Here is a 21,759-nt window from a genome sequence, read left to right as displayed (position 1 = left end):
TGGATATATTTTGAAATTAGGAGGGATGGATGGATAGATAGATAGATAGATAGATAGATAGATAGATAGATGTGTAAATGAGTCATTCCCTGCCCACAGCAGGCTGTTTCCTCTTCAGTTTTGTCTTCCTGTCATGCAGGCAGCAGCCCTGCAGTGACTTCAACAAACAACAACAGATTCTATTGTTGACCTTGTCAGTGTCCTCTCCTCCCCTACGGGATGGAGAAGCGGCGCCTGCTTTCTCTTCACAAACACTCTGCTTTCGTAATACCATGTTCTGCACTCTGGTCAAAAAGGAGATCTCATCTCTTGTCTTACTTGTTATTTTCTTTCTTTCTGCTGTGTATTTGATCAGTTGTTGTCTGAAGTATCACTGAACACCATCTTTTTTATTTCTGTCTCTCTGCTCACTTGCAGCGTGACTTAGACTTCACCTTTGAGCTGGATTTCAAAGGGCAGCTGTGTGAAGCAGCCATATCACATGACTACAAGATGCGTTAAGTTTCACTGCGGGGACATTGGTGCCCCGCTGAGTGCAACTCCTGAGCACCAGAGGGAGACAAAGACGCTCTCATGACCACAGACAGATGCACAGCGGGACCGAGACTCACAGAGGAAGAAATTAGACCGGGCTAAAGACCCGGTTTAGCTGGCACCACTGACAATATCAATATGGTTGCTACTTGTATGATGAAGACAGGATGTTGACTGTTAAGCAATTCTGAATGTAACTCTGACAAAATGTGTTAAGAAACTGTTCTAGTCTTGATGAATGTTAATTACTGACGTAAGTATATGTGAGATGGAGTGATGTACTTGTGTGTTTTCTTCAGTATTTGTTTTTCCACACTAACCCGGACCTTATGGAGCGATATTTGGCATTTTAAAATACAGTAATGAGTTACTCTAATGTCCACATTCTGTTACAGTAGAGAATACATTTAACTTTTTAAATGTCATGTACTGTAGCAAATGATTACCAGTAAAATGATTTATTTATTGTTGTATCAGTTTAGCAATGCGAGAAAAACTAGAAGCGACTGAACACCACAGCCAGGACAAAGAAACGTGTAATGTGAAAGGTAATGTGTTTGCATAGTCAGTGTAGTAGTGGTTTACAGTGCATGTAAAATAGAAGGTCTCAAAGTTCACACTGTTAAACTGTTTGGACATCCGGTGTGCTTTGTGTTGTCAGTTCGAGCTGTGATGTTGACCTGCCAAAAACATACTTTTTCCATCCTAAATGCCTTGACCAAGTGCCGAAGTGTACCTAGTTTTGTTCCACACTGCTGAGTTTAGCTTCTTACAGTGGTTTCATATGTAGACACAAGCCACTCTTATTCTGTTGATTTAAGATTAAGCAGTTCTTCAAATCTAGCCTCAAGCCATTTAGTCTATGCCTGAGCATAATTCATGTCAAGGAATCAAAGGAAAGCCTGCGTAACTCATATTGTTAATAATGCAGCTGGATCCTAGACAGACAACAAAGAATTATTACAAAGGGAGTCAATAAAATATTGATGACCTGCTTTAGTTATATCCCAATATCTTGGCTTCAACCAAACTGACAGATACTGAGGTTTCTTCTAGCAAACGTACGGACCACAAGATATGGTTCTTTGGTTTTTATCTCAGGCTCCCCCTGCATTGCACACTTTTGATTCACACTGGATTCAGTGTACTGATGGGGATCTTTTCATTTCCCTGTACTCTTACTACAGTCATTGCCAAGGTACCCAGTGAAGAATTTATTCAGTAAAGATCTGCAGATAATTTACATATCTGAAACCTCGCATTAGTGCTCCGGATCGCCTCACGCGTCACAGATCTTGACATTGCCAAATCCAGCCTCCATTCTTAAAACACACAGATGCCCTTACTTAGGGTTGGGCGATATGGCCTAAAATTCATATCGCGATATAATTTGAAGCATGTGCGGTAACGATATATATCACGATATATTCTTTTCTTCTGTATAACATATTTTCCTCGCTATAAGGCACACTTAAAATCCTTTAATTGTATGAATTCTGGTTGTGCTTACTGACCTCAAACCAATTTGGGCGTGCAGAAATCTGTTAAAAAATGTTTTAGTACAACTTTGGTAAGCTGCACTGCTTGATGGATGTCAGAGCATTACGGCTGCCGTAGTGAGGAGCTTCACGGAGTAATCTGGGTCCAAAACTCCGCCCGCTTCAGGTCCCAAAGTCAAACGAACACTAAGAGTTAAAAACGGTCTAAATTTTTTCATCTTTAATTAAATCATCAGCATTGCTGCTTTATCGGGTGTAACAATTAAGTTTAACATCCAGGCATCCATGAAAACAGAATTTATTAAATTTAACGGAGTTAGAAGTTAGCAGGAAGTTAGCTCGCTAGTTTACACCTAAACATTTCATACCATGTTCTGACTGAGAGATTTTTGAAACTAATTCAAACGTACAGCTCTGCTACCACTTCCAATATAAATGAAGACCGAAAACTAAACAGCAGTGGCGTTTGTAGGGTTACTGAAGTTGGACTACCTGGTATATAATGTTGTGCTACGTGATTGCTAGCGACACAGCTATGTTAGCATAACATTAGCACAGTGAAGCTGGAGGATGAACGCCAACTTGTTTTCCACTCGATTAAAAGTTAACGTGAGGGATTCTGGTGGTCAGGGACAAATGCAATCGCATAGCAGGATGCTATACACGGAGCTGCGAGAGAATTCAACATTAATGAATCAATGTTACGGAAGTGGAGGAAGCGCAGTTTTTGGCTTTCCCCATATTTCAAAAGTGCTTCATCTCTTTGCTATGACTGTCGCCCGGCATAATTTGCAGATGATAATGGTTTTAGCCGCTGCTTTCGACCAAAACAGGCGCAGCTTGATGACATCATCAACATGCGCTATCGCGATAGAGTCAAAATCTCTATCGTTGGCCAAATTTATATCGTTTCTATCGTATATCGTTTATATCGCCCACCCCTACCCTTACTACCAAATTCTAAGCAAAATGTACAATGTGTGCATATGTTGGTAGTGAATGAAGATCATCATAATAAACTCATGTAATTACCAACTAAAAGAAAGCACAGCATCAAGCTGCAGCGTTGCCCTCTGAAAGCACACGGTTTGATAATTGCTTTGATCGTGTGCATTTTATACAGGATCATCGTGTGTACAGGATCAAAGCTATTGGCACAAATAAGCAATATCACGAGTCATTTATGCTTACAGTTAATTCAAATTAAAGGTTATTTATCTATAATAATACCTGCATCGAAAGAGCACCTTTAGATTCAGAAAGAAAACATATTCGGACAAACATCCGACTTATTAAACACAAACATGGCGACGGAATAAGTTATAAAAAATCTATTAAATCAGCATGCTGATTGCACATGTATTACTTTTTTATTGTTGAATATATTGTTTCACATATTGTCATGTACTGTAAGTTTGAAAACTCAATAAACTGCAATGTCCAAACATATCCACCAGGTGATGCTGTACAATATATTTTTATTTCATGGTGCCAGAAAGGAAACAAAGTCCTCCCGTGCTTTTCACATAAACTGTACACATAGCTATTATTAAGTTATCGGCATTTCCATTTTTTATATACATATGTATGTCTACATGAGAGTAATGTGCAAGATCCTGGCAGTAGTGATTCACTGTTAGTGAGAGTACTTTTTTTTTTTTTTACCAAAACCACATTGTTACAAATTACATATCAAGTTACAGGAATATCATTTTCATAAATACTTGGCACCAAACATAGTAAAGTGAAAAGTTGAATAAATATTTGTCAACTGTCTGGTCTCTTGGGAACAAGGGTGTGTCTTTCAAAATAAAGCTGAGATGAGTTCTCATGTTAATACACATGTAGCCTAGTAACTTGCAGTACTGCTATAACAACACCTGTAATATAAAATAACATGAACAATAACAGCTGTGGGACAAATACTAAATGACATTTTTTGTTTGTTCATTAAAAAGATATAACTGCAGTTCACCAAGTGAAGCAACCATAATATCCCGAAATGTTATTTAACACCACAGTTAATCTTGGTCCAAAGACTAACCACGAACTTAAAAAGCGATCTAAACCTGAACACCAAAGGCTTTTCAAAAGTAGTGTTAAATGTAATGTTGTTTGACAATGAGTCATATGCTACAGTTATTCACACTATTAAGTCCACCTGAAATGTTTGAAAAAGATGTAAAGGCGAAACATTTAAACACTGAATTCATATATTAAAAGCAAAAACTCCACATTTGAATACTACAAAGCTTTTGGAAGATTATTAAATATTGGAAATTTGTGAGTTACATTCAAATGTGAGTAAGTATCCTTCATTAAAAATGTCCTAGTTTGACTTGAAAAAGAGTGAACTTAGCTTAACATTTGTTCAGTGATATTTACATCTGACCCACGGAGGGAAATCCACATACTAGCTATGACTCGTGTTTTACTTCATCCTCGTGAATAAGTGATTTTTAAACTGTCACTAGTAGTGCTTCTGTGTAAGTGTCAACTGTTTATCTGTCAGCAGCAGGATCTCTTCTTCTCTGAGTGGATACTGACGAGATGGACAGTCTTCTCCTTTTCTTGGTCTTCTTGCTCTTTCAGAATTCTACGAGACATAATGAAACAAAAATGTAGCAATTTCTAACAGGAGCCTTGATGTGCATCATGATGCGCTTCGCCCTTTGGAGTTGGATTTGCTATGAAAATGCAAACGTGCATATGCATTAACTCTGCTCTGTCTTCATCAGTGATTAGTTTTTTCTCACTATGGGAAGGGTCCTCTGGTGAAACCATGATGTAAATTCCACTTGCATTCATTTGGGTTTGTTTTGTAAGTGGTTAAGATGTCGTAACAAGTTACTTTATTTGACAGCAAAAATTGCAGACTAGCACGTCAGAGTACCTGTGCTAATAGTGCTGCTATATGCAATGCATGGCAGTGGGTATCTCTGACGCTCTAGTGTTACATTCGTGGTCTGTGGCTGCTGCTGACACTGTGCATGGACTCCCCCCTTGAGGACTGACAGAAACCACTCAGAATACTTGGGTGCTAACTACAGTACACGTTTGGCTCATAATGGTAAGTGCTGACGTTTGAGAGATGGTGTGAAGGAACCTTTTTTTCATTGTTGTGTACGACATGCATTATCTTCCTGTGTAATTTGCCAGATAGTGATAAGGCGCTAGGGATGTTTGAAAAGGTAACCAGTTCAACCAGTCCATGTCCTCGTGATTTTTTATTTTCCCCAGGAGCAGCTGGCTGGTGGTGTATGTGTGCCAAGGACTGAAACCTCCTGTATAACTGTGAGTGCATTCCATCAGACATATGGCTACTCGTGGGCCCTGCTTACAAGTGCTGGTGTTATCACATACTTTTATTAGACTCTACTGCCTGCAGAACAGGGCTCCCTTTGGACAGGCCGAGTGATACTGGAGCTTCAGGGACTGATCATGCCATCGGGCCCTTCGCATGGTGAGATACCTCACTGCGTTTTCAGAGAACGAAAAATATTCTAGTAACCATTTTGTTTTCTTTTGTTTCTTGTGTCCAAGACCAGAACCATAATCCTCACTCACACCATAATGCTGTCTAGATTCACAAACCTACAGTATCCTAATTTTTAGCAGTAATTTCATAAAACAGGTTACTGTTACTCTTTTACTTTCACTTGGGCATTTTACGTGACTGCTTTCTTATTGTTACAAACTTTTGACTTACGTCTTTATACAGTACTTACCACAGTAATTACCAGTTAAAAGTAGTGGTAAATACCAAATGTTTTATGTTTTTGTAATGGTTAATCCAGTAGTATGCTCAAGCTGTGTAACTGAAACTATATTTTTAATGCCAAATTGTAATTACGGTTGTTACTGAATAATTTTAAAATGTGCTGTTTTACAAAAAAGCTGTAGAAAACAGTAAAGCACATTTTTATTTAATGCCAAATTAGTTATTTATTTACCTTCACTGAACGTGTAAAGCGCTATACAAATACAGGCCATTTGCCATTTCATGAGCAGAAAAATAAGTTTTAGTGATTAAACATTAAGCTTGATTAATTATTGACTTCTCATAAGTAAGAAGTCCAGTGTGCCAACTCAAACTTGGCTATAAAAATGTGGATTCATTTTTTTTTTTAAATTAAATAACATGTTTCTAATATATTTTTGTTTTCTTGTTTTTATTACAGGTGGTCTAATAAATTTGTTAAGTAGTGTATTGTCACATATAAAGATGTATATTGGTGCAGGAAGAGTCTCACTGATAATCACTCCACAGTTTGCCAAACTGAAGTTTCCTGCAGGGCAAAATGTTGCTGAAATGTCATTATTTTTGCTCACCTGGCTAAATGAACCATGGACTCCACGACATTGTACCCAGAGCAGGCGCTGCACTCATAGAACGTCATCTGGCAGTCCTAAAAGAGCCAAAAGGTGACAGATTAAAAGAATCTTACAAGGAAATCTAAAACTTTTGACTAAAACTAAAACTGCTGGAACACATGAATTTCCCCAATGATCCAATGAAGGACAGTAAAAGAAAGAATGTGTACTTTATTGACCCCCTTGGGGAAATTCCTCTCTGCATTTAACCCATTCACTCAGTGAAGCAGTGGGCAGCCATTGGGCGCCCGGGGAGCAGTGTGTAGGGACGGTACCTTGCTCAGGGGTACCTCAGGGTAGCTGTTCAGTGGATTCGAACCACCGACCTTCCGATCATGGGGAAATAGGATATTTCTATTCTATTCTAAAATGACTTCTGTGCTACCTTGAGAAATGTAGACGATAAATCCTACACTGAAAATTGTAAAAGCACTAAGAAAGAAACATTTCTTATATAGCAATATTAGTTCACAAGACTCTGTCCAGTAACTATAGAAACTACAACACCCGCTAGAGATTAGAAGGATAAAAAAAAAACCTAAATTATGAATATTAATTATTCATTCATGCTTCTTTTAATTATTTTCTTTTAATTATTCTTCATGTTTCTTTCATTTGTAGTATGACTGACCAGAAACTAACAGTGACTAAAACAGAATCTCATGCTTAGCAGCAACAACAGACACAGACCTTGGCTAATCTTTCGCCGATACTTTTCTGAACTTCTCTTTGAGTCTCCTTGTCTGTTTTGTTTCCCAGGAGCATGACGGGGATGTCCTCACCTGCCCCTTCCTGTGAAGCAAGTTAAGGAAAGAGCACAGGCTAAAACAGCCTTGTTTTTTTGTTTTTTAATGTAATTTGTTTGTTTTTTATAGCAGGTAAGCAAAATAAAGCAAAACACAAAAATGGGATTGTGGTGTTTTTGTGACTGGTACTGCCTTACCTTAACACTAGTGAGCCACTGTCTTACAGCTGTGAAACTCTCCTCAGTAGTGATATCATACATCACAACCACACCATCAGCCTTACGAAAGAACTGCTTGGTGATGCTTCGATACCTGCAGGACAAGCAGGAGGAAGTAGCAAATTTATGGGTACAGCTTACATAATGGAAAAGTACTTTTTCTGCCTCTTTACTCAGGTAAAAACATGCGAAGGTTTTGTCACCGCATAAGAAAAAAAACGTTTTGCTTGATCATTGCTTCTGTTAGTTGAGAACATTTGATCACATTAGAGAAAAAAATAAGAACAGATTAGAAAGTTTAAAGATCTCAGCCAAATCCACACCTGACAGTGTCTGAAAAGCTCACCTCTCCTGTCCTGCTGTATCCCACAGCTGCAGCGCCACCTGGCTGTTATCCACAGCTATTGTTTTTACACTGTAGTCTATACCTGCACATTCAGACAAAACAAATGACATCATAAGCATATAACGCCAAAGGTTATTATACTTTACAGTTTGATCGTGTTTAAGGCTATTTCAGCCCTGGATTGAACGTTCATTGCTGACAGCACTGCACCCCGAGGAGAAAAAAACTGTCATAACCAACTGTTACATTTAGTGCTGTGCAGGCAAACGCATACAAAGCTCGAGGTCAACCACAGAGCTTCGAATGCTTTTCTTAAACCAGCTAATGTCTGTTTACACTATAAAATACGTACCCACAGTGGCGGAGGTGCCGGGGTGGAAGGCGTCATCACAAAATCGTCGGAGGAGGCAGGTCTTTCCAACACTAGAATTTCCTACCAGGACGATCTTGAAGAGGCGTTCAGGTGCTAAAGTGCTAACTTCCTCCTAAAGAAACAGGACGAACAGGAATAAGACCTAAAGAATATGAGAACTCGCTTTTTATTGCCAGTCAGCAAAGGCTCGCATATTGCATGTGTGAGAAAGTTGACGCTACAACAGCGTGACGAAGCTTACATTCATGCTGTTCTCTTTGCCAACAGGCTGGCCTCTCGGAGACGAGGGGGTTTCCATTTTCTCCATGCTTTGTTGGTGCGAGGCTGAAGACATGCGAGCATGAATATCACTCATCACCAAGTCTATATTGTCTTCATTATCTGAGACCTTCTTTCCTTCATTGCATTCTTGAAGTGGGGTTTGGACTTGACAGTCAATCAGGAAGGAGGGGAGGTGGTCCTCCTCAATTGAAATGATTCTCTGGAGATGTCCTTGGCCTCTTGCTTGTGCTGCACAAAACGGCTGGCATGACCCATTGACTAAGCGGTGCCTCATAGAGCTGGAGGTTAGTTCCTCCTCATCCTCACTGCAGATAGAAAGTAACATTGCACATACAATAAACATTAATACATAAAATAAATAGCCAAGGGTGTATAAGCTTTGGCTTGCCTTCCATTCAAGGTAATGACATTTGTTACCTTTTGAAGACATCTGTATTTATGCGTTTCCCGACACCAATTAAAGGCTTCAAACCCGATGTTTTAGAATTCTTTGGTTTCTGCAGAGTCACAGTGTTTATTTGCAATATGGCACGAGAGTCTGATATTTTTATATATATACTGTATTTGCAATCTTTTTAAAAAGGGCAAAAATAAAATGAACTGAGAGGATAAATTTAAATAATCAAGGGAATGAAATTCACACATGAAACACACCTGATAGCAAATGTCCCTTTCATCTCGTAAATGTTTGTTCATCTCCCTGAAAAGAAAGAAGGGATAAAAAATAAAGACTGAGAACTTCAGTCAAAGTGGTTCAAACATTCAAATATATACAAGGCGCAATTTCTTTGTTCTTCAAATTAAATCTTTTTGAAAAACCTTCTTTATACTTAAATCATCAGCAGAAACTTTTCTCTGTTAGATTCAGTTCAGACACTTCAGCCCATGTGTCGTTGTTGTTGCGACTGCTGTCGTTTCGGTCCACAGCAAGTGTAACGCAACTCGGTCAGATTAAGATCAGATTAAATTCACCGGTCATGATTATGCCACATCTTCGCCCTGATGATTAGGATTCTTGTAATGCTCGATACAGAAATGTTGTCTAATACGTTTTAAAGGAGCTGGCTGAATGTGAGCATGCAGAATGCTCCTGCATACTTTCCAGTGATCCAGATAATGGGATAAAACAGTGTGCCATTTCATATGGAAGCCCACTGTCTGTGCAGGATAACGATCATGCTGGACGTAAAAATGCAATACAAAAAAAGGGGTTGTCCCATGTTGAGTTATTTTCTTGATGCATTATTCATTCATTCATTTCAAATTGTTGGTGCTGCAGACAGAGGCGTGAAACCGTCCAAACACGCGGTCTGGAGCTGATACAGAAAAAAGCCTTTGGATAATCGGATAGGAATCGCTGTCATTTACTGTAAAGCAACATTTCTTTCAAAAGCAGCCTTAAAGGATCAAAAACTCATCTTCTGAAAAGGCTTTGAGGCTGAGAAACTAATCAGTTTTTCTTTGTTATGGGACTGGTACACTTGTAAAAGATGAATTACCAACTGAGATGTTTGCTCCTCAGTGCTGTTCTGATTTAGTTAAACAACAAATCTCACATGAAAACAGAAAGAAATTACTTTTTTGGATGACTTGTTTCGGTTGCGAAAATTGGCTTTGGAGCTCATCAGTGGGAAAGAAATAGAGACAAAACACCCAAAACTCATGTCATGTTTCTGTACACTCCAATTCTTTCTAAAGCAGACATGTACAGCTGTACCTTCTTTATTCTGATCCATACCTTAGCAGGTCCAGTTGTTTAAGGAGACTTTCTCGCTCTCTCTGCAGGCCTTCAGTTATTCTGTATATTTCTCTATTTTAAACAGCAAGACATCAGTGATTATTAATACTCTGTCATTGCATTATACTGTATTTTGCATTTACACTTCTCACATATGACTTGAACAAGTTTATAGTGTTTCGAGACAGTTTTTACAGCATTAGTAATAAAAAAAACAAAAAAAAAACACAACTGACAGACTGTGGGTTCATACAAAATTCAATATATAAGAATAAATGCCAATGAAATCAGAAATACTTACAATATGAGTAAGAGTATGAGTTCTACGAGTCCATATACGTTTGTAAATATTTTTAGATGTTTAATAGCTTATTAACCGTCGGGTTTGCATGACGGCAGTAAAAAGTATGGTGGACATTACTTTGTTTTTACAAATTATATTTATGTCTTCAGTATCAAAGTTTTGCATCCTAATCAATCAGCAACAGATAAGAAATTGAGAGAGCAAGAGCTCGAGGTACCAAAACATCAGATAAACCGAGATCAGTCATCGCTTACATCTCTTTTTCTTCATGTAGTCGTGTGGACTGCTCTTGCAGTAAACTCAGCTGCTCCTGTGCCAACATCAGCTCCTGGGAGGTGTTTTCCAGCTCCTGTGCCAACTCATCATTTGTCTGCTTTAACTTCACATTCTCCACCTTGGTCACATGCTGCTCACTGTGTAGTTCCTGGCACTGACTCTCCAACTGGAGGTAGGTGGGTAGCGAAAAAAGAAAAAAGGAAAAGAAGACACCTCTGATAAGATAGATAAATATAACTGGTTACACTGTCTCCTTAAATACGACAGCATTTCATGAATACTCATTATAAATGCCTGATGTAACTTTAACTTCTATTAATATGAGGACAGCATGAAGCTAGGATACAGTAACATCAGATATGTTACTGCATTAAGATCAGATTAAATTAGCCAGTCATGATTATACAGCCTCTTAACCCTGCTGTTTAGGATTCTTGTCCTTGTTAGTAATGTGACGTTGTCTAATACGCTGAATGTGAGCGTGCAGGATGCTCTTGTATACTTTAGGCATTTTTCCAGTTATGATTCAAGTAACAGGATAAAACAGTGTGCGGTTTCAACTAGAGGCTCAAAGTCTGTGGAGAATAACAATCCCACAGGTGTCAAAATGCCACAAAGATGCACAAAGAAAAAAATAAAATTGGGTTTTCCGCGTTGTAACTTTTGGACACTGTGTTGGTTATTTTCCTACTGCATTATTCATGCCTTCGTTTTAAAATGTTGGTGCTGCTGACAGAGCCATGTGAAACTGTCCAAACACTTGTGGTCTGGAGTGCATTCGGTGCATAAACCAGTAAAAGAGAATAATCAGCATTATCAGACTGGATGCTGCTTAAGCTGTAGCAGCCATTATGATGTGTGGTTGATTGTTCTGCATAAACAGCAAACCAGCATGACCAGAACTAATTTTCAGCTTGGTAATTAATCATAAAAGCATAAAGGTGTGATATAACCTGCTACTATCTGTCTAGCATTTATGGTGAAGAGTGAATTACTTTATGACTGCATTCTGTTATCTGTCGTGTCTCACATGTTTTAACAACTGAATTTACCTCACTTGGGTTAAAGAGTTTCATCTGTAATTTATTTTCTCTCTATTAGATTTCATCTCAATACTCCAGCGTGGGACAGTGGTGGAAATCATTCTGCTAAATTCAGCTCACTCTTTTCTGTTTCTGGAAGAGTTGTTCCAGCTCCTTCTCCTTACGGGACAGCTGCAGCTCCAGGTCCTGACTGCGAGACAGAAACCGCTCATAGTCCTTCAGTGGACAAAGAACAAAGTTGAAAAGTCAGATTAAAATGCAAAACATCTGACAGAGCAAAGGTAAGTCGACTCTAACAGAAAACACCAGTGATTGCTTTGTACCTGCAGCACAATTCTCTCCTTTTCACTTTTTATTTGCTGCTCCATCTCCTCGTATAGTCGCTGGATCTCATTATCATGTGTTGCTGCTTTCCTGATTTAGATATAACAGTTAGATATAATATTGTGCAATGTATATAAATAACCCTGTTGACATAACAGATCTATAAAATTTATCACTAAAATAATAATGCACTAGAGAGAAAAAGCTTCTGTAAATGATTTACACAGTGATTAAGGAGCTTTGTCGCAGCACTGTCAGTCATTCAAATCTGAAAAACCTCCAATAATATTTCAACCTTTCATGACGACTGCATCAAATATACATGAATGTTTTCTGACCTTTTGAGAGCACTCTCCATCTCCCTCTTCTCCTGGTTGGCCTCTCGGATCTGGGATGTCACTCTACCTAGGAAGTCCTCGAAATTGGATAAAAGGTGTGGTTCATCCCGGCGCAGCTGGGCCCAAAGACTGCGCACTTCAGCAGGACTGATGGGACAAAATTAAGCAGATAATTGCAGCGGCTAAGCCAATTCATTTACTGATATCAGATGTCTTTGTCACAAGGGTTCATGAGGAAATAAGTACCGTTATTTGGAAGAAAAATAGAAGTAATGCGGTGGGGAATGTTAGAGATTTTACCACAGCAACAGCACATGACAATAACAATGAAGAAAAGCAGCTCCTCCGTAATCACATAATTTTTAAAAGGATATTTTATGTTTAACCTTGAGAAATCGATAATTATTATTGCACTGTAAGAATCTAACTATAACGCTCTTCATGCTGGTTTAAATGTTTTTTATGTGCTTCAATGTCTACAACCAATGCATTAAGAAAACAGAAATAGCATTAAGTCTGAAAATCAGAGTCAGAGGTTGTTTTTACACTGTCACCTCGTCCATATAATAAACTCTACAAACATGAAAATTTAGTATTTTCTAGTCGAGAAGTTGCAGCTGTTCACAGTGAAGGAATTCTTACGATACAACTTTTGATTTTTGCTTGGAAAGCATTTGCTTCAGAGCTTAAATTCTGTTTGGCGAGCTCTCTGTGTCTGACCCTGAGGTACACAGAAGTGTATGTCACCCCCAACCACCGCCACTGGCAGGAGTCGCTATAGTAACCTCTCCTCACAGATTTTTACTAATCAGCTTCTGAGCAGGTCCTTTGCTTCTGATTTGGTCTTCATCCAACCTGGTACGGCCTATTGTCTTCTGACAACTGACCCTGTAGTACCATATGCACACTCAGAAATGTTCCCGTTCGCCTCTGTTCCCTGGCAACGACTACATGCCACATTTATACTGTTAGTTCATCTCTATTTCCCTCATTTAGTTTATCTTGCTATAAAATTTGCTGTATTTTATTTTAGATCGCCTAACTCTATTTTCAGTTTATTTTATCTGGGTGCTAAAAAACAAACAAACAATGACTTTAAGGTGGGTATCATGTAGTTGGTGCAAAATTATAGCATTTGATTTGAAATGGGACACTAATACTGAAAGTCACAAGCTGCTGTGTGAAGGTTCTCCATCCTGAAAGTCTTTCACACCTTCAGACCCTGAAATTGCTAAATATTGGTCAAAGACCAAACAGCTTTAGGTCAATGCAGGTGGAGCCCCCAATGCCCTCCTAAGCGGCTGTAATCAGAATCACTTTATTCATCCCAGTGATATTATGTGGTCACAGTTTCTCCAACACAGTAATAATAGCAACTAACTAAACTAAATTAAATAATACAATTTATTATATATTGCAAATATAATTACAAAATATGGAAAATATAACAACAGCTCTAATAAATACAAAAAGCTGTAATTATAAATATCCCAGTACATTACACAAAATAAAAAATATATTAAATAAAAGCAACAAGTGTTGATTTCTGGAACATCTATAACCTGTTACATTCTGTTCCTACTATGGAACAGAACAACAACAGCTTATCAACATGCCTTTAAGTTATTAGACTAAGAAAGTCAGAAACATTTTGAAATATTTATTCTCCAGGTCTTCCCAAAATCAATATCAGTTAGTGCTGCACAAATTCATCTGAACTAAAATGTCATTGTTCACCTCTAACCAGGTAGGTGGAAGCCAACAGGATGTGTAAGTCTGGCATCCACCTCCACTACTGTTTGCTTTTATTGAGTTAGAGTTGCTTGTTAAAGGTTAGTCTAGTCATGCATTTCGTAAGAGTCTGTCACTACATAGTTTTCATGCTAACAAAGAAAACTCTAAACAGACCTCAACAGCAGTTACAAAGAAGCAGTCATGAAAGAGGAAAAAACATGAAAGCTTACATTAATGAGGTTTGTGAAGGCAGTTTTAAGTATAAAGATTTTGAGAAAGTCAAGCTTCTTTGAAAATCTTAAGGCGTAACACTAAATTACTATGTTTTTAATGTAATCATATAAAAATGACTTGAAATTTTAAGCAGACATACTCTACCAAGAGGCAAGAGGTTTGCTTATAAGAGGAAACAAAGTTTTTCTCATGCTGATTAAAGTGTCAGGCTTTAAATAGGTTTTCATTTCAAATTTAATGTACAAAATGCACAAAGGTGTGCAAAGACACTCATACAGTACTCACTCTTCAAAGACATTGTTAGCTCCAAGGCTCTCCATAAGCATGCAAAAGTGTTTTTCCTCCTCATCCTCTTCTGCTTTTGCCAGGCCCTCTTCTCTGTGTGTCTGGTACAGGACCTCTGGCAAGCTGTTCTTCTCCCCCATGACTTCCTCTTCAGCAATGGTATTACCAAACAAAAAGGAACCTAAAAAAAGATCAAGAGCTTAGATGATTAATAAGATGTGTGATGCTCCTATTTGAACATGAAACAGAGAGAAAACGTACTAAAGCCAGAGGAGAACTCTTCCAGGGTGAGGTATCCGTTGTTATCAGAATCAAGGGTATCAAATACATTCTCCAACTCCTCCGCACTTAGAGGAAGCTCACTGTTCAGCCTCTGTTAATCAAGACAGAAAATACAGCAGATATTCAAGGACATTATTAGTACTGAAACTTAACAGTAGAGTTTTATAAGGAGAGTCGTGCGCAGTGGAAATTGTGAGCTAAGGAACAGTCAGGTTATTTTCCTTTTATTCCTGGTGATTCTAAATTGAACCAAATAAGCTCTAGAGCTTCTTTAACGGATATATATCTTGTTTAGCAAAACACTGTTTCACACTCATGCAGTGAAACAATCTTTCTCGTGTAGATACAGCCTTCAGTTTGTGACCATTGGCATCTCCACTGGAAATGATGGCGATGCAAGACTATCAATCTCTCATAATCTTTCAGAATTTAAGGCTTTAAAAGGTTAATCCAAAGGAACGTGGGAAAGAGAGATTCTCCTAAAGAACTGCACATGACAGCAACTTCTTTTCTTTAACAAAAGCCAACACAGCCACACCTCTGCAAGCAATTTGAGTTTATGTGATGTTTACACTGTTGCAAATGTTGACTGATGCGCACCCTTAAAATCTAGGGCAGGGACACAGAAATGATACCATCTTTCTACAACTATCAGCTGTTCCTCTGAAGTGTTATCTGAAGAACATATCCCTTATGTTGGCAAACAGTTCAACTGTAAAGCCATCCCCTTCGTGATCGTGGTTGGAAATGGATTTTAAGCTGTGAAGCAAGTGAAAATGACTTAGCCACTGAAATTACAATGTCAACAGTGAAAATAAACTTAAGCAGCGCTGTTTATTTAGCTGTTATATCGTCACAGTCGTTGTCAGCTGAAAGCAAAGTGTGAAAACAAACCCTGTAACACGACAAGTATTGCCTTTAAGTAGAGAGCAGTCAGTGCAGATGTTCATATAAATAATTTTGAGGACTGGACTCTCATCATCATTACTAGTTAAATTAGAAACCATTATCATAAACCGCAGATCAAAGCTTATCTTCTACGTGTTTGTCCTCCTCAGAGCAAGAGCCTAGAAGTGCTTCATCAAAGTGTAAGCCGTGGCCTGGATGAATATCTGAGGGGCAAATGAATCTGCACAATAATGTGAGTGGAGGAGCTGCATGACAAAGCTTCCGCGTGGCTCTCTGTCTCTGAGTGTCTATTATGTCGCTTTGAAAAGGGTGTGCATGTCGTATCCGTGTCCTGTTCAGCATCATTAATGAGTGTGCGGACACATCCCTGCATATTATTCTGGATAAATGATGACCTGTTATCTTTAAACACAATAAAAATGTGATGTGTAAACTGTGGTTTTAGAATAATGATTGAAACAGTGCAAAAACGTAACTGATTAGGAATGATTAAAGTTGGTAGTAATGATGTTTTCTAATTCTTCTGCTGGCTACTATGAAATAAATTATTTTTAGTAATGTTAAAACAGATTATAACACTAGTTTAAAGATAGCAGAACTTTATCAGTCGTCCTTAAACCAGACGCCTCACCTGCATGTCCCGTCGGGTGATGAAACCCTTGTTCTCGATGTCGCACATCTGGAAGAACTCGTGGGTTTTCTCCAGAATAGTGTTCTGTCCAACGTTCCCGTTCCCACTCGTACTTGCCTCATCATTGCTTTCTTGGCTTTGCCAGGCGGTATGGGCCAATATGGAGTTCATGGCACTGGTGTTGGCAAATGGAGCAGTAAAAGCTGCCATGGTAACTATGAGTTTGTTGATAGAAGACCGTTTTCCACGTCCTTCATATGAGCCAGGTACAGACTGAGGCGTGCAGGAAAAAGATCCCAAACGAGTGGAGCTTTAGTCTGCTGAACATCTGAGGCTTTCACCAATGTCACCGACTGTCATCTCTTAGCAACCACCTCTTTAATTACCAGCTCAAACCTATGAGAGAGACAAAAAGAGTGTTCAGTTATGACTGCTTTCCCATTAAATATATCTTTTTTTGTTGTTCTATATGCAAAAGTACATAAAATTGTATAGAAATTAGAGATTTGCATGAAGTGCAAACATGAAAACATGAAGTCTATAAAAGGGAGTTTTGTTTGATACATCTAATTAAACTAATATTAATTGGTTACAATCGTATAACAGACAAGAATCACTCATTTAAAATGTGTAGTTCCTTTCTCTCTTTCTGCTACAAATCCTGATTCTGTTTTTGACTTACATAGTACTAGCTGCACACCTAAAACTACTGCTGCTCTTCTCTTTACATTCAGGGATGACGGCTGCTGCTGAAAGTAATGTCATCTGACAAGTAAACCCAAAACTGCAGCTGAAACTTGTGGTATGACGAGGGTGGTCTTTACCAGGAAATATTGACTGATTACTCTATTACTGGTGGGTTTTATGCAGACAACAGTTCTGTGTGCATTGGTTTGGAAGACTGCCTTCAACTTGTGCACCGTGACTTTGCTCAATCGATTTATAAACGGCAGCTTCTGAAGCTGTGTGTGATGACCTACGCAAATGCAGACATGTGGAACAGACAGAGGAAAAATCTGACATGCATGTAGGCAGGTAAAAGAACAGATGAGAAAGCAGGTTCAGACACACACTGGCAAACCCACATGGAAGGGCAAGTCAAATGATTCATATTTGCTTTGCTCATAAAGTTGACTTAAAAATGTCTGTATTATATTTAATCTAAACTGGTTTGGCAAACCTTGACGATAAAGTAAACATTTTACCACAGATTTAACTTTTTACATTTATCTATTACAGCATTTGGTGTTCAGCCATCTCAATGGTTGCATAAACTGGTAAGCAATATTAGCTATTGTTTAATATGCAACAATTGTGTAACATTTAGCATGTCAAGCCTCATGAGGTCTATGCAAAAAGACAATGATTAAGAATTTCAGAGGAAACAAGAAAGGGAACTAAGGTGAATTGCTCTTTTTTCCTCAGGCTCATAATATCAACAATAATATTGTCTATAATCGTTCCAGCCTTTAACCACATAAGCACACAAGGTTAATGCCTCCTGTGTTAAAACTTGGAAATGTTGTCAATACTTTTAGAGAAAACAAATAAATACTTTTTTAAAAAACCTACCTATGTAATGCCTGGATCCTTGTTTTCACTGCCAGAAAACTGTCCTTTTCCTAAGATCCAGTGTTTAAACACATAAAAGGTACCTGCTTTGCATAGCTGCCTTATCTGTCTCTGGGGTTGGCATGTAACAGCTGTTAGAGCTACCGCAGTTAGCAACATTTAAGCAAACATTGTGGTCAGGGCTAGACTGAGACAATTTAAGTTGTTGGTCTCCAACTAAACACAACAGCCATAACCTTTATTTTCCATTCTTTCAACTAGCCTGTCACAGATCAATAACTGGCAAAACCGAGGTGCCATTTCTCAGACCTGTTCATGACAACTACAATTAAATATAAAGTCTAATAATAATCCTCTTGAGAAATTTTTTAACAAGTTGACTAAAAAAAGTGGACTTTTTTGCAACACATCTTCAGAATATTTCACAACATGTAAACTGTCCTCTGCTTTCTTCCTCTTATAAAAATTGGTCACAAGTGTCACACTTATTTTGAACCTGTATTTACAGAAAATACATTTTAATGCACAGCTTAAAACAAATGACTGGGACTGTTTTTATTTAAGTTCAGCGGGTCATAACCTCCTGTCTTCTGCCAAGTCGTTCAATGTTTTTATATCGCTGCATGTGTCGGCAGAATATTTCACGTATTACAGGCTGCCAAACAAACATATTCACTCAACTTCCTAAAAAGTCAACAGCATCTAAATATAACAACCGACGATTTTCCGCCACAGGGTGGAGTATGTCCAACTTCAATTTGTTAAATAAATACCAGTTACACCTGTCAAGCAGTCAAATTAATCGTCACATGCACATTGTACATATAGCGAAAAGAAAGCGGGGACGACGCTTGTGGTAAACGAGACAAAGCTAAGAGAAAAGAATAGCTCAGGTTTCAGTTCACGTGTGGCTTGACAAGTTAAAACGTAATGTTTACTTCATTTCCGATGTTGTAAAACTTCCTGCGGCAACTGAAATCTTCTCAATATAAAAATACTGCAATAACAACAGTGCAAACAAACGTACTGCATGAACATATTAAAAAGTCTTCCCGAAAACATACAGTTGTAACGTTTGGCTAGCAGCAACGACAATGTGCATCCTGTTACTAAGTATTTAGCGGGGAATGGGTAAAGTACGTACCCGTGACTAAAAAGTAGAATTCAAGTAGAAGAAAATAAATATCTTGCGCTGTATCGGCCTCATCCGCTTCATATGAAGTTCACTGTTTACTATAAACTCCCTTGTGTGGTTGGGTGTGTGTGTGTGTAAAGGAACTTGAGTGAGCAGCACTGACGGGGCAAACTCGGAGGGAGGGACTTCAGCCAAGTCATCGCTGGTAACCGTAGCAACGGTAACAAGGAAGTCCACACGCGGTAAGCGGCCACCCAGGAGCCACCGTCATCCGCGAGGAAACTTATACATCTTGTAAGATGTGTTATCTTTCTTGGTAGTAGTAGCAGTATTTCCTCATACTACACTAACTTTGTAAAGTATGAGGAAATAACCCAAATTCGTAAGAGAATGTGCCCTGCAGTCGCTGCTTGTTTTAAGACACAAAAGAGAGGTCGTGTCGTTGTTTTACAGGTTGTGTTACAGGTTTTACGTGTAATGAATCCTTATGTCTACACAAGATCCATCGTATTGTGTGAGTGATATTCACATTTTTGTTTATGGTAGACACTGATGAAGCACTTTATTTGGAAAATTATCAAGGACAAAATTATAAACTAAACAAAATCATGATTCTATTTATATTGGGCGAGTTTAACTAGACTAGGCTAGGGACACTATATTGGCCAATTTATGTAAAAAAAAAAATAGGCCTGTTTGTACTCTGAAATTCAAGGTCTTGAGCCTCAACATATTTTTCACTGAAAATCACCTGAATGAAGCTAACCAGATAGCCGTGCCAACTCCAGAGTGACAGTCTGGCCTCTCTCTGTTTCAGAGCCCAAGCTGTACATTGAGGTTAACCTTACCTATATATACTGTCAACCTCAAGCACTAGCTCAGGGTTAACTGAGCTACAGGTGATATTCCATGTTCCCAAAGCCAGATTCGGACAGCCAGAACCTCTGCTCCTGACCTCCTCCTCCTGCAAACATAATTAACTGTTACATACGTGAAAATACCTTGCACGTACTGATTCGGCAGCAGAACTAGCCAGGTGATTGTCATGTCATTGGGCGATTTAATCTGTATTTTCCTTTTAACCACTAAAAGCATTGGGTAACTTAAAAAAAAAACATGTAATCGAGTGTCATGTAATGAAACCTACCTCTGAAATGTAGTGAAGCAAAAATAGACAAAAGTACCTCTAAAGTATTTATTAATGGTAATTGGTAATGGTGCTGTGGTTCTTTTTTTGTTTTTTTGTTTTGGTTTGTTTGTTTTTCGATAACTTGTGTATCTGCAAATATACACATTCTGTATTTTTCATATGAAAGAAACTATACTGTGGTGGGGCTTGCTAATTTCTTGTTTTTGATTTATGCATGTTTTGTTTTGTTTTGCTTTACTTTTGTTTCATATGTTGTTTATATAATTTAAGACTAAAAAAAAAATTTAAATGAATGAGAGGTAAAACTTGAGGGGGTAGGGACAAACAAGTAAATACTTCTGCCTACTCCTTTTCAAACAAATAATGGAATGATATTTTGTAATGATTGTGAAGGCACATGTTTGAAATGTTTGAAATAAAAATGAACTGAACTGAATTAAAAGGAAAAAACAGAAATTAACCTCATTTCTCTTCTTTTTTTTTGTAATACCAATGAGTAACAGATGAGGGCACTACAGGATGTGTTATAGATTTGCTGACATGAACTCAAACACTTTTCAACACCAGCTTTGCCATCATAAAACAGGAAACTTATGTTTATTAAGCTGCTTTTATAAAGGATATTATAGTAGTTATTGACCTTTCAACACACTCCAGCAAGTTCTTGGCTGTCCATCTGGCCTGGTGTTTTCTAATAAATGGTGCAGATGAGTTTGGACCTACTTTTATAACTAGTGAGTCTAAGCTGCAGGGGGAAGCCTTATAATATGCCATAAAAATGTGTCTGTGCAGCAGCCAAACAGGTGTGAAAGCACTCTCCCAGGCAATGATTGTCACAGTTTCCAATTTCACTGACTGAAACTACATGGATGTTCCACATGTGTGACAATGATGAGAGCCCTTGAGCTTTCAGTGTCCTCCTCTTGAGGATGTTTTTGAAAGGCTGATTTGCAGCAAGCAGATGCATGCAAAGTGATGCTTCAGTTGAGATTTAAGAGCCAGATGTGTTTACACTGGGGGACACTGAGTAATGATCAATGCCATAGCACACATTTCTTCCATGAATGAAGATTCCAACAGTAAGTAAATATATTTCACAATGTTTTATGTAGTTTCAAGTCTGTATTTGTATGTGTTTTTATGCAAAGTTGATACCTAAAACAAAAATTAGATAGTCTCTGTTCTCATAGCCATGCAGAAATCTACTACAATAGGAAATCTAGGAGCCAGTTTTACCAGTACAGTGAAGAACTAGTGCACATTCACAAAAAGAGATGACTGGTGGAGAAGAGAGGATGACGTGTATAGTCACTGTCACCGCACAGCTCTGGTTTAAGGTCTCGGAAGGGTTGACATCACACTTGGAGACTTTCATTCTGTTCTGCATCTCAAAGTATGAGGGGGTGTGTGGTCGGGGGCCTGGAGTCATCTG

The 21,759-nt window shown here is 38.3% G+C and overlaps 2 protein-coding genes across 5 annotated transcripts in view; one reads left to right on the top strand and one right to left on the bottom strand.

Annotated features, from left to right (window-relative positions):
• Positions 1–3,492, top strand: part of prmt8a (protein arginine methyltransferase 8a) — a 30,781-nt gene extending 27,289 nt beyond the window's left edge. Inside the window, exon 10 of the mRNA XM_086298010.1 lies at positions 418–3,492. Coding sequence (XP_086154136.1) covers positions 418–501 — 84 coding nt within the window. The 3' untranslated portion in view covers positions 502–3,492. The remainder of the gene's footprint in view (positions 1–417) is intronic.
• Positions 3,485–19,375, bottom strand: cracr2aa (calcium release activated channel regulator 2Aa). 4 transcript variants are annotated; one of them, XM_086298007.1, is made up of 19 exons: positions 19,187–19,375; positions 18,043–18,153; positions 16,471–16,866; positions 14,910–15,021; positions 14,649–14,829; positions 12,396–12,542; positions 12,057–12,147; positions 11,854–11,949; positions 10,669–10,856; positions 10,111–10,182; positions 9,027–9,072; positions 8,790–8,869; positions 8,332–8,677; positions 8,070–8,202; positions 7,718–7,799; positions 7,351–7,465; positions 7,098–7,199; positions 6,366–6,442; positions 3,485–4,629 (listed from the first exon to the last, which is right to left on the bottom strand). In XM_086298007.1, exons 3-19 carry the CDS (start codon positions 16,678–16,680, stop codon positions 4,542–4,544), a joined length of 2,166 nt encoding a protein of 721 aa, XP_086154133.1. In that variant the 5' UTR covers positions 16,681–16,866; positions 18,043–18,153; positions 19,187–19,375; the 3' UTR covers positions 3,485–4,541. The 4 variants fall into 4 exon arrangements, with proteins under 4 accessions (XP_086154133.1, XP_086154134.1, XP_086154132.1 ...); XM_086298008.1 differs by having other exon boundaries at positions 18,043–18,092; XM_086298006.1 differs by lacking the exon at positions 18,043–18,153.
• Between the last annotated feature and the right edge of the window lie 2,384 nt (positions 19,376–21,759).

Source organism: Aulonocara sp. 'chitande type north' Nkhata Bay, linkage group LG7 (genome assembly GCF_057382095.1).
Source record: "Aulonocara sp. 'chitande type north' Nkhata Bay isolate Kocher_YH1m ecotype deep benthic linkage group LG7, A_spYH_male_GT1.1, whole genome shotgun sequence".
In the NCBI taxonomy this organism is placed as follows: domain Eukaryota; kingdom Metazoa; phylum Chordata; class Actinopteri; order Cichliformes; family Cichlidae; genus Aulonocara; species Aulonocara sp. 'chitande type north' Nkhata Bay.
This window is presented reverse-complemented; position numbering and strand designations above follow the sequence as displayed.

Bases quoted from the DNA above. Each gene is read 5' to 3' on its own strand.
- cracr2aa (XM_086298007.1), bottom strand. From the start codon at position 16,680: ATGGCAGCTTTTACTGCTCCATTTGCCAACACCAGTGCCATGAACTCC. The intron at 15,022-16,470 runs GTGAGGCGTCTG...CTTGATTAACAG, and splicing joins TCACCCGACGGGACATGCAG to AGGCTGAACAGTGAGCTTCC. The intron at 7,800-8,069 runs GTACGTATTTTA...CTGAATGTGCAG, and splicing joins CGGCACCTCCGCCACTGTGG to GTATAGACTACAGTGTAAAA.